We start from the raw sequence: 17,553 nt of genomic DNA on the forward strand, positions 1-17,553 counted from the left end.
GTAATCTTTTACGTGAAATTGTAGTGGACTTCCTTATTGTAACACCTGTTTTCTTTTTATCATTTGCATGGCCTTTTTGAAATGTGACAAAGGAGAACAATTATTTCTACTTATACCAAAGAACAAAAATATATATTATAATGTTATTTATAGCAGACATTGGCACTGTAAAATAAATATAAAACTAAATATAACAGCATTGATAAACTGCATTTTCTTTTGTCACAGCCCTTTCTAATAAACCACAATAAGTGACTGGACAACTTTTAATAATGTCACTTCTTTTTTATTGATTTAATGGATAATGTGACACTTTGACAGGGTAAGATGACCCAAGCATGAATTTCTTCACCTTTGCCTCATTAACACAGATTACTAATCCAATGCACAAAATTATGAACCCAAGATTTAATGAGTAATTACACCACAAAATCATTAAATGATCAGACTGAATGTTCAGAATGATGAAAGATATTGAATCAGGTTTTGACTGATTGACTATTATTGATAAAGAAATAACCTTTTCAACAGAAGGCAGCTGCAGCAAGTCTTAAAGAAACAGATGACTGACAAGTGGAGTGTTTCGATTGTCTTCTATTGTGGATGGAGTTTCAAGTGACAAACTGAGTGTGTTTGGAATAACAAAAATAACTCCTTAAATACATTAGTCACACGGTCATCTATATAATTAGGTGCATTCAGATAATAAATGTTCAACTTCAAGATTGCAAACATCTTAGCAACTGAGGTTCAAATCGTTTTCAAAGTGTCATTTAAAAACAAAGCATTTTGAAATTAACGTAGAATTCTTTCTCCATTAGTGCGTTATATGCAAAAACTAAAACTAGTAACAGTTTAGAGGTGGTGTTTTCACACAATTAGGGCTCTTTTTTTGTTGGCGAGGAACACGTGCCAGTTGGGCCAGTAAAGCTTGGAGTTCTGGATGCAGGAGCCTTCTTCCGTACAGGTGTACCCGGTCGGGCAGCAGTGCTTCATGTTGCTGCAGCACACCGCCTAGAGGGAGGACAGAGGGAGGAAAGTCTGTAAAAAAACTGAATGGTTAACTTAACTCATACACGCTCCCTTTTTATTGGCACAAAACCTCAAAATTCAGCCGTTGTGATGCTTTATAAGGCATTTTAATTTAAAAAGATGCTGCAATGTAAGTACAGATTTGCCTTTTAGTATTACATGAAAACACAACAGTAACAACACTATTTTTTTAAGTAGCAAAGTTCTCCTTATGGCTGTTTAGAGGCCTACATATTTATACAACATATTAGTTTAAAACCTATTCATGTCAACAGTGGTTTAACCTACTAATCTGTTTACAATGGAGCTCATGTTGAATCTCGAGCAGTGGAATATATGTTTACAAACTAATTAGAGGGTAAAAGGGTCGAGTTTGCAGTCTGGTAAAAGTTAACCTAACTGTGTAAAGGGTTATAATTTCACTGAAGGATGGAACTGAAATCTAGGGAATTACTGTATATCAGGGGTAGGCAACTCCAGGCCTCGAGTGCCGGTGTCCTGGAGGTTTTAGATGTGTCCATGATCCATCCCAGCTGATTTAAAGGGCTAAATGACTCCTCAGCATTTCTTGAAGTTCTCCAGAGGCCTGGTAATGAACTAATCATTTGATTCAGGTGTGTTAAGCCAGGGTGCGATCTAAAACCTGCAGGACACCGGCACTCGAGGTCTGGAGTTGCCTACCCCTGCTGTATATAGTACAAAATGAGGAAATACTACTGTGGCTGTAAAATAAAATTACTTTCATCTGCTGACCTAAAACTGGACTTTCCAGGAGTGATCTCAAAATAGCACTGAGCCTGAAGGCAGTCAAGAGGCGCAGCCTCCCTTTTCTGAGGTAAGCATATGAAAAATTTTGGAGCCCTTGGCTTACTGACAGTTCTCAGCTCTCCCTGACAGTTAACATAAAGCAGGAGGAAGGAAGCAGGACTAATTTCTGTAAATCATACGTTAGAAGATGGACAGCAGCCCCAGGAAGTGGCAGAAGTCCTGCAGCAAGTTTCATCATGCCCACAATTGGTCTGTTCATCGCACTTGATGTCTTTGTGCTTTGTTGGGCTGAGCTGGGGTTGAGGCTCAAGTAGATACACCGGTGTCAGTGGGACTCTCTCCAGCTGCATCATGATGAGCTTCTGGCAGGATCTGGATAAGATGTCACAGGTGTAACCTTGCGGGCAACAGTGCTCCTTATCCGGACAGCAAACAGCCTGCAGATACATAGTTGGTGCAAATTATACTCCCCAGTTTGCATAGGCAAAGCCTGACCTGATGAGATGGCTACCTGAGTATATGATATTTTCATGCACTCACATTTTTGAGTGGACAGCAGCCCCACTCGCCTGTGAACAGCTTGCAGCAGCTGGTTTGTTCAGGACACTGGCTTGCACCTTCGCACTGGACAGAGTATAGCTCGGCCTCGTCGCTGGTAATGGCTGGAATCTTGGTGTACCATGGAATCACCACTTCCCCTTTTATGCAGGACGTGTGGCTATTGTCACATTTATACTGGTTAGGACAGCAGTGACTCCCATCCTCACAGCACACCGCCTGGGGAGAAGTGAAAGCATGAGCGGTGGCTTTCACATCATCAATTCTGCTGTTTCACTTCTTTTTTTATTGGTGTATATAAAGGTTATAGAGAGTCTGAAGAAGATGCTGAAATTCTATTCTAGAAACTTAAAGACACTTCAGTTTATAAATGACTATTATAAATTCAGAGTGGCAACCAAAAGAAAGTTCATTCGAGTTCATTGGAGTGACTGTGGCCTGTAAGCTGGTAAAGTCGGCAGTTCTCAACAGGAATATGAGAAAAGATGTGAAACAGAAAAACAGGATATCACCATGCAAATTAGGGCTAAAGATGATGTCTAGTTATGCTTTTTTTGGGGCTTGATGAACAGGTGACATTCAGTCACAGTTAACATCTCCCGTGACTGCAGTGTGGGCGGCAGGTTTTTCTTTCATAAGCTTCAAAGGAAGTTTTAGAAATGAGAAATTGCAGCCGGCCTAAAAAGTGCTTGGTGATCTGTGTGGTTCCCCCGCCCCCTCCACACACACACTCACACACATATCTCACACCACATGGTCTAAAATAAACTATCTAATCCTCTTTTAAGATCTCTTGCGACTTCTTCAGTATGTTTTGAATCTTGCCAGGTCCTAAAAGAGGTTGGCTTTTAAAATGATCTAAACTTATTGTCACGATCCTGGGTCTTATGACCAAGCGTTTTGAGTTTTAGTTCATTTTGATGTTTATAGTGTATGTTTAAGCTCATTAGATTTCTATGTTCATTTGCTTATTCTATTCCCCTTGTGTTTTCAACCCTTGTGTTAAGTCTCCCTTATCCTTCATATGTTTCATGTCTGTTTCTTATGTTGTCAAGTTCATGTAGTCGTGTCAGTCTTTCATTGTTTCCTATTTTATTTTGAAAGAGGTCCTGTGTTTCGGTGCGCTGTTTTGCTCTTTCCCTGTGGGCGTCGTTATGTTCATGTTGTGTCTACCTTGCCTTTCTGTCCCATGTTTCAGCTCCCTATGTTCTGTCTCAGTTGCTGTTAAGTTTACATGTTTTGAGTTCAGTCAGTGTATTTCCTGTTTTACTTTGAAGGTCCACGTCTCATGTGAGTGTTTCTAGTTTTGCTTCCCTTGTCTCATCCAGCCTGATTACTCCCAGCTGTGCTCTCCTTCTGTGTCTCATTCCCTCGTTATCCCTCTGTGTATTTAAGCCCTGTGTTTCTCTTTGTCAGTGTGGTAGTCTCCCTCATGGCTGTGGGTCCCTGTGCGTCAGTTATCCATGTCCCAGTTTAGTTTAGTTATATTTTTTGTGCCCTTCTGCAATAAAGCAGCTTTTTGAGTTTAATTCCGGTGTGGTGAGTTTTGCGTTTGGGTCCTTTTCCTGCCTGGACACAGCCAAAACATGACACTTATCTTATTTTCTTGTACTGGATTTTTCTCTTTCTTGTATTGTAGAAGGACAAATAAATAAATTAAATAAATCAGCTACACAAAAGACAAAACCACTGTGGTGTAAAAATAAGCTTTTTTTCAAAACATGGGAAATGTTACTGACAGCCCAGGTGTGTAATAACTGACAGTGTGTTAGTGTAGAGTTAGTGAAGATCAGCATTTCTTTACATATTGGAGGATTAAATGACAACAGCTTTGCAAATGAAACTGTGCTGTACTGCACAACTTATTCAAGCAATATGTTTGACTGGTGTTTGTGGACTGGCTGGTAATCATAGTAAACATCAACTGCCTCAATTGTGTTGTGTGAAAAAAATTACAAATTTGCATTCTCTTCCAAAACCGCCGTTTATATCAGGAGTGGGAGTATGACTCATCGATGTGACACATACGTGTAAGGGTTGTTAGGATGCAAAGTAATAGTAATAGTGACGTTAATGTTGACTTTTCCAATGGCTGCCAATAGAAGCAACCATTTTAGAAAAGATGGACGAGAACAAGACCTTATTAAGATAAGATTTCTATATGTCCTCCTGTCATTATGAAATTAAACTGTGACAAATATGCGCTGGGCTGCTGCATATTGATGTTTAATAACAGATGGAGGAGACACTGGAGGTCAGTGATGCATGTGAAAAAGCAGAGCTCACCTCAGGCAGCGGACAGCAGCCCCACTTTTCAAAATTCTTCATGTAGCAGCAGGTGGTCGACTGAGGGCAGCTGGTGTGGGCATCACAGTTGATCATGCCTTCTTCTTTTTTGTCCTCCTCCTCCGCTTTAGAGCTTGTTGTTGGACTCTCAGTTGTAGGCTGCACAGTAGTAGGTGCTTCAGTAGTGCACGCAGGTACCTTCTGTAGCATGGGAGTTGAGCCTGATGGGCCACTGCAAGACACGGAGGTCGTGTCACAGGTGGTGCCGCTCGGGCAGCAGTGTTCGTGATCGTCGCAGCAGACCGCCTTTTATGCAAAAAGACAAAAGTGCAGTCAGTTACAGATAGTCAAGTTCAAATACAAACAGAAGCCTGACAATGCTTGGCAAAGCAATGTTGACAAAAATAAAACAGGTTAAATGCAATGTAGATTAAAGATACTATTTGATATTTCTGCTTTTATTTTTTGTCAGGCACTGCACAAACAAACTGACTGTGTCTGTGCAGAGGCTAGCAAAGACAAGGGTTAGTGCAGTCACAGAACTTTCTTTTGTTTTTAAGTAAAGTGGGTGCAGCAGTAAATCATGTAACACACGCACCGTTACAACGCACTTGTCCAGTCTTACTGACCTCAGAGTAATTTTACACTCTTAACAAGTCACATTTTTAACCACAGACTCTTTATTTTCTGTACGCTTTATCTACATCACTTCTTGCTGTGAGACAAAAATGTTAACCACGAAACCACCGTGTCACCGTGGTGGTGTAAAGAATACTCGCTTTACTAGCTGTAACTTAGCCAGCAACATGCTTAGGCATGTATTGGTAGCTTTGTCACTGTAAGTCAACTTTTACCTCATCAATATGATACTTAAGTGGTCTCCAGTTTTTGTAAAAGATGCAGGACATACAGCACGAAGTTTAAGCTCCTTTAACTAACAGGTTCCTGGTGATAGCTGCATGCAGCCATCCAGAGTGAGGGAACTAGGTTACCAACAGTTTTCTGTTTGGTGTAAATTTGACATTCTGTGTGTGTTAATAAAGTACTTTTGAGAAATGTGGTCTAAAAACTGATTTCAGTCCAATGCTAACCTCTGGCATTGGACAGCAGGCCCAGCGACCTTCTTTGGTTTTACAGCAGGTGGTGTTATCAGGACAGGCTGCTGTGTGATCACAAGGAACTTTCTTCTCCTCTGCCTTTTGCTTTATGATTGCAGGAACCTTCTTGGCCCAGGGCACAGACGTCAGTCCGTCTTCACAGGTTTGAGCCTCCAAGTTACATTTCTTCCCTTTGGGACAACAGTGTATGAAGTCTTCACAGCAAACAGCCTGGAAATAGGGCAAACAGAACACCATAAATATACTAAAATGACCTTAAACTGCAAGTAATTATACATTTAAACAGAAATGTCTAAATAAATGGCAGACAAGCTGTGTAATATGTGTTCATCCTGCCCTCCCCTCTCCCCGCCAACCCTGAAATTGACAAGCATTTAAGAAAATGGACAGATAGATGGTAATACTGTACCTCTGGCAATGGACAGCAGGCCCAGCCACCTTCTTTGGTTTTACAGCAGGTGGTGCCATCAGGACAGGCTGATGTATCGTCACATGGAACATCCTTCACCTCTACCTTCTGCTTTATGATTGCAGGAACCTTCTTGGCCCAGGGCACAGACGTCAGGCCGTCTTCACAGGTTTGAGCCTCCAAGTTACATTTCTTCCCCTTTGGACAACAGTGTATGAAGTCTTCACAACAAACAGCCTGGAATTAGGGCAAACAAATATACTAAAATTACCTTAAACTGCAAGTAATTATACATTTAAACAGTAATGTCTAAATAAATGGCAGACAAGCTGTGTAATATGTGTTCATCCTGCCTACCTTTTCCCGCCAACCCTGAAATTGACAAGCATTTAAGAAAATGGACAGATAGATGGTAATACTGTACCTCTGGCATTGGACAGCAGGCCCAGCCACCTTCTTGGGTTTTACAGCAGGTGGTGCCATCAGGACAGGCTGATGTATCGTCACATGGAACATCCTTCACCTCTACCTTCTGCTTTATGATTGCAGGAACCTTCTTGGCCCAGGGCACAGAGATCAGGCCGTCTTCACAGGTTTGAGCCTCCAAGTTACATTTCTTCCCTTTGGGACAACAGTGTATGAAGTCTTCACAACAAACAGCCTGGAAATGAAATTACAAGATAAAAAAACAGCTTAAACTACAAGTAGTTACATATATAAATAGGAACTTTGAAATACACGTGAGACGAGGCTGTGTGGTATGTGTTAGCCCTGCAATAGACAGGAGACCTATCCAAGGTGTAATCTGCCCCTTATCCCATCCCATGAGAGCCAGGATAGGTTCAAGCCATTCCCTCATCCATGAAGTGGACAAGTGTTTACGAATATGGACGGATAGATGGTAATACTGTACCTCTGGCATTGGACAGCAGGCCCAGCCACCTTCCTGGGTTTTACAGCAGGTGGTGCCATCAGGACAGGCTGATGTATCGTCACATGGAACATCCTTCACCTCTACCTTCTGCTTTATGATTGCAGGAACCTTCTTGGCCCAGGGCACAGAGATCAGGCCGTCTTCACAGGTTTGAGCCTCCAAGTTACATTTCTTCCCTTTGGGACAACAGTGTATGAAGTCTTCACAACAAACAGCCTGGAAACAAAATGACAGCACAGAAAGGTGTCAATATACTAAAAACACCTGAAATGTTAAACAGAAACTGTTAAATAAATATCAGACGAGGCTGTGGTGTATGCTTATGCCCTGTCCTCGCCTCTGCCTTTTCCCCTTCAAGCCTGACAAAGTAAAGCAGTTAGGCAAATGAATTAATAGCTGCCCCAAAAGTTTGATTCTGCTCATCTGGACGTAGTGTTTTCAGTGGGAGAAACATTTCATCACTCATCCAAGTGACTTCTTCGGTCTCAGCTGACTGCAGGTTTCCCCAACCTTATAAACAGTACATTTGCACAATGTCTGAAACTAGCCCACTGAATGAACAATGGGCTCTGAGGTCAGTTCCTTGATCGTTTCTATGCAAATTGTCATGACTATTGATTAACAACCACTCCAGTCACAGAGAGTTGGGGAAGGCTGTAATCACAGCATTGTACGATGGTGAAAGATGTACCCTTAGACCTCCCCCTCGATTCAGAGATGGTCTTTCCCTTTTCACCCTAATAGCCTCCTTGAATCTCTGCTTAAACGAGTGTCCCTCACTGTCCAGGATGTGTACATTCTCATCATTGAAAGAGTGTCCATTGACCTATAGGTGTAAATAGACTGCGGAGTCCTGGCCTGACGAGTTAGCACTTCTGTGTTGTGCCATCGGTTTCGCCATAGGTTGTTTGGGTTCCCCCATGGTATAAATCATGACAATCCCCCTGTCACCTAACAGCATACACTAAATTATTCTGTTTGTGTCGGGGGACCTGATCCTTGGGGTGGGCCAATTTTGGTCCACTGTGTTTTGGGGTTTTAAAGCCACAGAGTCGGGCGTTTAGAAAAAATTTGTTTCAACAGTTACGATCCTCCTGACATGTAAGGGATCACTAAGGATTTTGCTTAGGCAACCAGTTGTCCTTCTCTCCTGGATTGGCTGGAGCTTTCCTTAGCCACCTTCCCATTACGAGGGTGATAGATTGTCTGAAGCAGTTACAACAAGGCAATACTATTGACCGGACCTCATGCCACAGGCTATGCCCGGGGAATCTACACCAAGTCTGTATAGTGTACCGAAGATACATCAACAGGGTGTACCTTTAAGACCACTTGACGGTACCTGCATGATTAGGCATGCATCAAGACAAATAAATAGATGGGAATACTGTACCTCTGGCATTGGACAGCAGGCCCAGCCACCTTCTTTGGTTTTACAGCAGGTGGTGCCATCAGGACAGGCTGATGTATCGTCACATGGAACATCCTTCACCTCTACCTTCTGCTTTATGATTGCAGGAACCTTCTTGGCCCAGGGCACAGAGATCAGGCCGTCTTCACAGGTTTGAGCCTCCAAGTTACATTTCTTCCCTTTGGGACAACAGTGTATGAAGTCTTCACAACAAACAGCCTGGAATTAGGGCAAACAGAACACCATAAATATACTAAAATGACCTTAAACTGCAAGTAATTATACATTTAAACAGAAATGTCTAAATAAATGGCAGACAAGCTGTGTAATATGTGTTCATCCTGCCCTCCGGTCTCCCCGCCAACCCTGAAATTGACAAGCATTTAAGAAAATGGACAGATAGATGGTAATACTGTACCTCTGGCATTGGACAGCAGGCCCAGCCACCTTCTTTGGTTTTACAGCAGGTGGTGCCATCAGGACAGGCTGATGTATCGTCACATGGAACATCCTTCACCTCTACCTTCTGCTTTATGATTGCAGGAACCTTCTTGGCCCAGGGCACAGACGTCAGGCCGTCCTCACAGGTTTGAGCCTCCAAGTTACATTTCTTCCCTTTGGGACAACAGTGTATGAAGTCTTCACAACAAACAGCCTGGAAATGAAATTACAGGATAAAAAAAACAGCTTAAACTACAAGTAGTTACATATATAAATAGGAACTTTGAAATACATGTGAGACGAGGCTGTGTGGTATGTGTTAGCCCTGCAATAGACAGGAGACCTATCCAAGGTGTAATCTGCCCCTTATCCCATCCCATGAGAGCCAGGATAGGTTCAAGCCATTCCCTCATCCATGAAGTGGACAAGTGTTTAAGACTATGGATGTATAGATGGTAATACTGTACCTCTGGCATTGGACAGCAGGCCCAGCCACCTTCTTTGGTTTTACAGCAGGTGGTGCCATCAGGACAGGCTGATGTATCGTCACATGGAACATCGTTTGCTGGAGAAAAGACATTGAGAAAAAAATAAATCCACTAATGTTTCATGACTGCCATCGTTGTGAGCCCTCATTTCCACTGACTGAATGTAATAATCATCCTCATGAACCATTTGATAAGTGATAAGAACAACCAGTGAGATAATCATGAGATTTTGTCAAATTTGGAATTGACGACAATAACAATAACACGAACAAAATTAAAGAAAATGAAGACGTCCCAATCAATTAAATATTATTTCTGAGTTGCGACAGTAAAAAATGAATATAACATAAAAACTAGTATAATTTACCACAGACCAGGGACACGTCTTTAAATATTTTTGTTTTACTTAAATACCTGTCAGTAAAGACATCCATTCTGTGACTAAGAATTCATAAACTCAAAACTGCAAACACTTTAATTTTATTTAAATAAAAGACTAAAACAATTACACGACTGCAAATTAAATATAAAATGTTCCTCCTGAAATACTGAAGTCTTGAATGATCAGGGCCTGTCATATGTTATCCACACCTCATAAAACCATATTATCCCAATAGTGCATTTCACTTTCGGGCTGCAGGTTTACTTGTGGTTCGTAGGGTTTTTCGAAGTAGACTGGGAGCCAGCAAATTCTGGCTCCCAGTTTGGATTGAGGGGGCAGACACCGTGTTTACTGTTAAAACATTTCTTTTAATAAAGCTTATAGTTCGAGCTGGTTCAGGTGGCTCTTCTGCTCCTCACAGGGGATTGTCTGATAACTGGAGTTTTCTCACTAACAGTGAGGCGACTTTTGTTTTGAATCGGTGCTATATAAATAAAACTGTACTAAAACTTTAACTTAATTGAATAACTGCCTTGGTCTAAAGAAGCCTGCTTTAAGTCACAAGGGGCAACTGTCCAAATGACTCCAATACGGTCATTTGTGTTGTACCATGATAGAGATGTAATGATGACATTGAATTCAGACCAAATAGTGGAAATATGAGAATGAAGAAGATGCACCAAAGTTAAAGCTAATCAGAGATGTGTGTCCTGCCATGCTCGCTGCACAAAACACATTTGATTGGCTCATGGAGGAAAGATAAATAATTCCTGTCTAAATAAAGATATAACTCATTTATAGTTGGCAGGAATTGAGGAGGAACAGAGCTGTTTTGGGCAGACGTAATGCAGGCAAAAGCACTGTTGTATTAAGACAGCTGCATTCACCACTATTCCTTTCTCTTGTAGCCAAATCAGAGTCAGTTTGGAGCAGTCTGTGTTATATGAGGAAGTATTTACCAATACAGTCACAGTTACTGGAACAATTTAGATGTCACGCTACAAAAGCCATTCTTTAAAAACAAAACTTCTTCTTTTTCCAAGTACTTTAAAAGGTTGACTGTCAAGTTTGTTCTGTCAAACAAACCATGTGGTGCATCAGGTTTCTGCCCCTCAGCCTCGGTGTTTTTTTGTTCCATGACATTGCAACAAAAATCATCACATTAAAAATATATATTTGAATTGAAAATGCATATTGGACTAACGGCAGAACCAATGATGTATATTGCCAAAAGTATTCACTCATCTCTCTTCACACGCATATGAACCTTCAGTGACATCCTGACATCCTGTTGTAATATGATGTCGGCCCACCATCTGCAGCTATAACAGCTTCAGCTCAAGAGTTTAGATTATTTATTGTTTATTGAAACTTAAAGTTAGGCTGTGGCTGATTTGAGTGACTGGTGAATGCAGACAGGACTGCTAAACTGTTGATTCACAGAACTGGACCTCTTGACCGTACTTGCCATACAAAGTTGTTTTTCTTCTTTTAATACGCACAATAATTGACACATAAAAATAAAAAAATGTGGCTTTCTGTGTGGTTATTTGTAGTAACAGCACATCCAAAAAGTGTAAAATTCTATTCGCACGCTACTTAGCAGGTATCTGTGCGTTATTTGTTCTTAACATTCCGGCTTGTCCCACCAAAATGCTTCCACTGATTTCAGAGTGGGTCTGAAGTTGCAGCGGCTCCCCCTTTTACCTTTAATATCATATTAAAAGTTAAAACTGGGCTGCCTGCATTGTAATATTTTGACATGTTTTTCATGAGTTACAGTGATGTTTCTGAACAAGCATTATAAATATGTTGTAATAGGTAGCAGGCTTGGTAAGGGAAAAACTGCCACCGATCAAAAACATTCTTTGAAGACGGGGTGTTGCAACATTTAATTATAGCTGGATAGACCTGCCTATCAGCACCAGATTTGTCTTGTCATTACCAGGAAATAATAAAACTGGTAAGAGAATTTTTTTTTTATCTGAACCATTAGTCATGCACGCACTGGCACACCTAAAAACCGACAATGCCAAAAAAATGGCCCGAAAGTGATTCAGTGGACCAACTTTTAAAAAATAATATCTTGTAAAGCATTTGACATACGAAGCTTAAAATTCTCAGCAGTCATTTCAGATGTTGAAACTTGAGATGGAATCACCTTTATGTGTCTTGTGATAAATCATGTGCTTTTTCATTTCTCATTGTTCTACATTATTTGTTACATGGGGATAGTCTCACCTGCAGCTGCCTTAGCAACTGATGACACATTTACTGTCTTACCAGATGGAGGAAGCAGATTGGCTGTGGTGACTTTGGGGGAGTTTTCTGTTCCTGTGTTATTCATTGCTTCAACTGGCACTTCTTCTGGGAACAGAAAAACACAAAGATCAAGATAAACACACACACTTTCAAATACTTAGTGAGAACAAGGAACTAAGCTTAACAGAAAAACAGTCAATGAAAAATTTCTGACCTTTCTGGTTTTCCCAAGCTGCTCTCACTCTGGCAGGGAGCTTTGCCCACATTGGCATCTCTTTCTTAGTAGAAGAGTCAATGCATTTTGAATGCTCGACATCACATGTGGTCCCTTCAGAGCAGCAGTGTATCTTGTCAGCGCAGCACACGGCCTGTTCACATGGAAAATAATAAAACACCATTAAGTCACGATAACTGGACGTCATTGCAGGACATGCAAAACCATAATTTGACTTTTTTGTCATTCATGATCTCACTCATGGTATGGAGTAGCATTTTGTACCTTTGATAGTGGACAGCATGCCCATTTCCCTTCATTTGTTTCACAGCAGGTGGTACCATCTGGGCACTCTGAAATGCCATCGCTGCATAGAACTGTAACCACCAGCTCTGCAACAATATCACATGAACATCAAAATTCAAAACAGGGGAAAGGAATAGTGATACGACTGAATTATGATACTTTGGCGGGGAAGTTGAACCTTTTTTGATGCAGGCGCGGCTGTCTGAGCTGCAGTCGTGGCCCTCGGGGCAGCAGTGTTTGCCATCGGGGCAGGAGATTCCCTGATAGCAGTGAGGAAATCAAGAATTATGAATTAAACAAAAGCACTGGAACTGTTTATCTTTTCATGCAGTAAATGAAAGATTTCAAAGAGGAAAAAAGGTTCAGTGTTAAATAAAGAGTAACAAACAACCAGCTGCCATCCTACTAATATATTAATGGTTCAAGCTGGTGGTGGTGTGATGTTTGGAGGAGGTTTTCGTGGTGCATTTAATACTGACTGAATATCTTTTAAATTCCACAGCCTGTGTGCTGACCGTGTCCATCCTTGTATGGCTGCAGTATACCTAACTTCTGATGGCTGCCTCCAGCCGGTTAATGCACCACACCACAAAGCTCAGACCAGCTCAACGTAGTTTCTTGACATGACAATGAGGTCAATGCACTCAAAAGATCTCCACAGTCATAAATCTGGGTCCAACAGAACACTTTTTGAATATGGTGCAACAGGAGGTTCACATCGTGGATCGGAATATGATGTTATCATGTCAATGTACCAGAATCTCTGCGAAACATCTCTTTGCAAAGTTCAAGATGCAAAAAAAATATTTAGTTAGTAACTAAAGGTGCTTGTTATATGAGGAGACTGCAATTATACAACAAGCACGTTATGCGCCATGGAGGTTTCGCTTTTTGAAATGAGGGGCTTGACCAAGCTAGAAGGTGTAGCTAATTAAGTGGCAGGTAAGTTTACATTAAACTTGTAACAAGAGCAAAAATCTATTCCAACACACTGAATGTCCTCGGTAAAGTGTAGAAGCTTAGTGGGTCAACCAGCTATGCAAACAAAGCATCAAAGAAAGATCCTCATGTGAGAGGAAGTAAGTTCTATCACTGTGCAAGTGTCTTTTTAACGGCATCGATTACATGGTTAGGGACTTTGCTGTTTATCACTTGAAAGACTGTTAGCTATAAATCTGGAAATTCAAAAAGATAAAGGCCTAAATTGAAATTAAAATTAAGTACAAGCAGAAAAAAACAGTGAGACGAGACATAAATAATTGTTGTGTTGGTGCTGGTGAAAGATACTGAAGTATTGGTCATACATAACAAAAGGATTTGTAGATCTGAGCCAATTTCTGTTAGAGCTTTCCCTTTAAACAGAAGACTCAAGGTGATAAACAAAAGTCTTCTAAAGTGCATGTTGTTTAAATAGATTCGACTTCCTACTGTAACCCAGTGACATGAAGACATCTTTTTACTTTTTCCCACGAGAGCCTGTGGGGTGGGTAAGGGAAATATCCATAGCTTTCCTAATGGATGTTCTGTAACAGCAGGTGGAGTTGTTAACAGCTTAAATGCAGTTTGTAAAGTGTAGGAAAAAAAAAGTAAGATTTATTTAGAGTGACTCTTTAGAAAAGCAAAGAGAAGGGAGGTGTAGTTTTACCAAACTGTACTATGTTGTTCAGCACCGACCTTTGTTATAGTGGTGTGATTCAAGATGCAAAACAGAAGTGAAAGATGTTTAAACATGCCGTACCCAAAGTACAGTAACAACCAGGGAGCTTTAAAGGAAGTGAGATGATGCTGGACATAAATATGCTACCGAATATGACAATAACTAAATATGACAAGGGGACAAAATACGTGAACCTGTTATCCAAAACATCAAAGCTACTGACAGGTGAAGTGAATAGACAACTATCTTGTTGCGATGTACTTGGTAATCATATGCAAATTAATCTGATATGTACCAGTCACCCAAAAATTTGCAGACTAACTCTGCCACCAATGTCCTGGTAGTGAAAACTTTCAGAGACCCCCGAGTGAGTACCCCTTCTGATCAGAGCTCTTTTGGCTGCACAATATTAGAATAACGAGTTTTGATCATGTGGTTGATCAGTGTGTATGTATGGAAATCCCCTCCTAGATTCAAGATTCCTTCACAGGAATGAACCACAAATAAAAGATTAGTGTGATCACTCACTTTGTTTTTCCACTCAGTGCTACTTAAGTATGTGAAGCGCGTCTTATTTGCGGTGGTTAGCTTACCTGAGTTAGAGGACAGCAGCCAAACTTCGTCAAACCCTTCAGACAGCAATACTCAGCAGGGCATCGTGACAGGTCGGGGCAGATGTTGTCGTCTTCCTGACTCTCGTATGTCTTGATCATCCTGAAGGACTGAGTGGTCAGAAGGTGGGAAAAAGGACAGTATTACTTCTTTTAATCCACCACGATTATTTAATCTGACTTTGTGACAGAAAACAATGTGATGACGCTTACTTTAGAGACTTTGGGCTGATCAGCAGGGGTTCTTTTCACCCAGGGGATGGTCAGGGTGGTATTAATACAGCCAGATAAGGCTTTATTACAGACTGTGCCCGCTGGACAGCAGTGGATGTGATCATCACAGCACTCAGCCTGAGGAGACAGCAGTAGTAGAAACACTTTGACTACCAAAGTTTGAAACAGCTATCACATTGAGGGAAAGCGGCACGTTCTTCTATCTGGATTTCAAAGTAGTAAAACACAGCTGAGGGTGAATAGTATCGCTGCATAATTATATTTACTTTAAAGTATAAGTGAAGGGTTATCTCACATGTACATTTAACTATAGACAAAGGGACAATTTACCTACACTGAAGGTGACGTACTGCAGCTTTGCTCAATAGGTTAGGATGGAATTCCTCCCTTTTGCACTTTTGGAGTTATTTTAAAACAGAAATCTATAGAAAATTTTGTCCAGTTACCATGAAGACATGAAAGCTACACATTTTACTCTTTAATATTTACATACTTGATGGCTAATAAGCTGAGCTGTTTTTAGTCTATAGGAATGCATTTAGTTGGTGTGAATGAAACGGTTCATACTAATATATAAAGCTAATAGATTTTTATTGATTTAAACAAATGTCGTATAGCAAAATAATTTACAACAGGTCTGATTCTGGTTTTAAGTAAACCAACTCATCAATAACAGCAATCATTTCTTCTGATTATAATTGTAGATGTCTGGCGTCTCTCAGAAACGTTTCTATACATTTGTTTTCTTTTGTTTTGTTTTTAGAGATTGTGAGATTTCTATAGATCAAAACTTGGTTTAAATGAGTTACTAGCAGAACATAAACCCAAATGGATATCTGTTGGGTTCCCACCACTCTTACTGCAAAAAGGAAGCCAATTAAAACAAGTACAATAAATGTAATTACATTGTCAAGTTGCATGATGGTATAATAACACCTGGCCTTACGTTTTCATATCGGCAACACCCGTAACCGTTTGCTGGGCTGTTGCAGCAGGTTTCCCCTTCTTTACATAGCCCTCCATCTGGACACACATCAGCACCAACCACAGCCAGGACGGCCCAGCAGATCACAACCCACTTCTGCATCTGGAGGGGGAAAGCAAAAGGCACACAAATGGAAAGTGAAACTGGCGGAAGGGGGGCTTTCTCTTTCACTGACCACCACGATAAATTATATTTGTACATTAAAATTCTGCACACATTCTTGCTTATATCAGGTCACAAAGAGTTTGATAACCATGCTCGGACAGTCATGCAAGTGGTGTCTCGTTATATTCCTTATGTCTGTCTCCAAAAAAAAAACGAATCTCGGCGATCTGGTCAGCTCGGTTCGAGTTTTAAAGGGAAAATGTCAAATAAAACTGATGAACCGGGTCTAAACACTGAGCTCAAATGCTGTCTCTGACAAAACAGTGGTTTTCTTCTTCCTCCAGATGTTCAACTTTATTGAAGATGTTTCTTTTATCGTCATATGAATAAGCAAAACAAATGCACAGTCTAAAATGAAATAAATCCACTTTCACTTTCGTCTGGTTTATATTCCTTAATTATCCTAAAAATCGAGCCTCTCAGGGAAAATTCTGAGCGACACAGTTAAACTCTTTATATTGCACTAAGATAAATACACAGACTGTGAAACTTAAAACAGCTTTTAAAAAGGTCCGCACCGATACATGCATAAATGCAATGATAGACGAAATAAACTTTTTGATGCTCTTACCTTTATTGAAAAAAAATGAACAGAAGGGCTGTTGAGAGCAGGTGTTTCACAAGAGTCTCGCCACAAAATGACACAAGTGATAGCCTGCAGTCTTGAACACACCCCGAAAGAGGAGGGAGAGGAGGTGCCTTAATGTTGCTGTACACCTTTTAACGCCAGCCCTGTCTCTTCAATGAATCCGTTTTTTAATATTTATAAAACAACGTAGTACAGGCACAGTTGAGAATTTCAAAGAAGCATATTTATTTACTAAGGATTTGCAGCCATTAATAGGAGCCTGTGACTAATAAGAAAATACGGATCGCTAACGATATCACGCTGTTTGTGTGGTACAGTGTTTGGCTGCCAAAAAGTTTCCGGTATTTGCCCGAAAGATAGACTAGTCACTTTTTGCAAAAGTGACTAGTCTATCTATCTATCTATCTATCTATCTATCTATCTATCTATCTATCTATCTATCTATCTATCTATCTACTTTTCAAGAGACATTTGGCCAAGAGGGCAGCTAACACACAATATAACTTATAACATAACACTTCTATCAAAATATTGTAACTAAAGAAAAAGTAGCGGGTTAATTAGAATGGAGACACAATAAAGCAAAGTCATGCTAAATAGATCATGTCTTTATTTTGTAACCCTTTCATAAATCATGTTGACTACAGTTTATTTATCAATGTAAACGTCTGGGAGGATTTAAACGCGGCACTTTAATTACAGT

General features: G+C 40.5%; 1 protein-coding gene across 1 annotated transcript; it reads right to left on the bottom strand.

Moving 5' to 3' along the window:
- Nucleotides 1–264: 264 nt before the first annotated feature.
- On the bottom strand, nucleotides 265–16,951 carry grna (granulin a). Its single transcript, XM_085157191.1, has 19 exons — nucleotides 16,833–16,951; nucleotides 16,058–16,198; nucleotides 15,091–15,228; nucleotides 14,860–14,988; nucleotides 12,788–12,869; nucleotides 12,589–12,695; nucleotides 12,304–12,457; nucleotides 12,111–12,194; nucleotides 9,425–9,522; nucleotides 8,935–9,171; nucleotides 8,499–8,735; nucleotides 7,085–7,321; nucleotides 6,596–6,832; nucleotides 6,172–6,408; nucleotides 5,736–5,972; nucleotides 4,645–4,950; nucleotides 2,341–2,577; nucleotides 1,980–2,237; nucleotides 265–1,014 (listed from the first exon to the last, which is right to left on the bottom strand). The coding sequence occupies exons 2-19, from the start codon at nucleotides 16,196–16,198 to the stop codon at nucleotides 871–873; spliced, it is 3,300 nt and encodes a 1,099-aa protein (XP_085013317.1). The 5' UTR covers nucleotides 16,833–16,951; the 3' UTR covers nucleotides 265–870.
- Nucleotides 16,952–17,553: the final 602 nt, after the last annotated feature.

The sequence above is a fragment of the Neolamprologus multifasciatus genome, chromosome 4, assembly GCF_963576455.1.
Source record: "Neolamprologus multifasciatus chromosome 4, fNeoMul1.2, whole genome shotgun sequence".
In the NCBI taxonomy this organism is placed as follows: domain Eukaryota; kingdom Metazoa; phylum Chordata; class Actinopteri; order Cichliformes; family Cichlidae; genus Neolamprologus; species Neolamprologus multifasciatus.

Excerpts from the sequence above, each read along its gene's own strand:
- grna (XM_085157191.1), bottom strand. The coding sequence starts at position 16,198 with ATGCAGAAGTGGGTTGTGATCTGCTGGGCCGTCCTGGCTGTGGTTGGT. Across the intron at positions 12,696-12,787 it reads CCGCGCCTGCATCAAAAAAG|AGCTGGTGGTTACAGTTCTA; the intron begins GTTCAACTTCCC and ends ATATTGTTGCAG. Across the intron at positions 2,578-4,644 it reads GCTGCTGTCCGCTGCCTGAG|GCGGTGTGCTGTGAGGATGG; the intron begins GTGAGCTCTGCT and ends ACTTCTCCCCAG.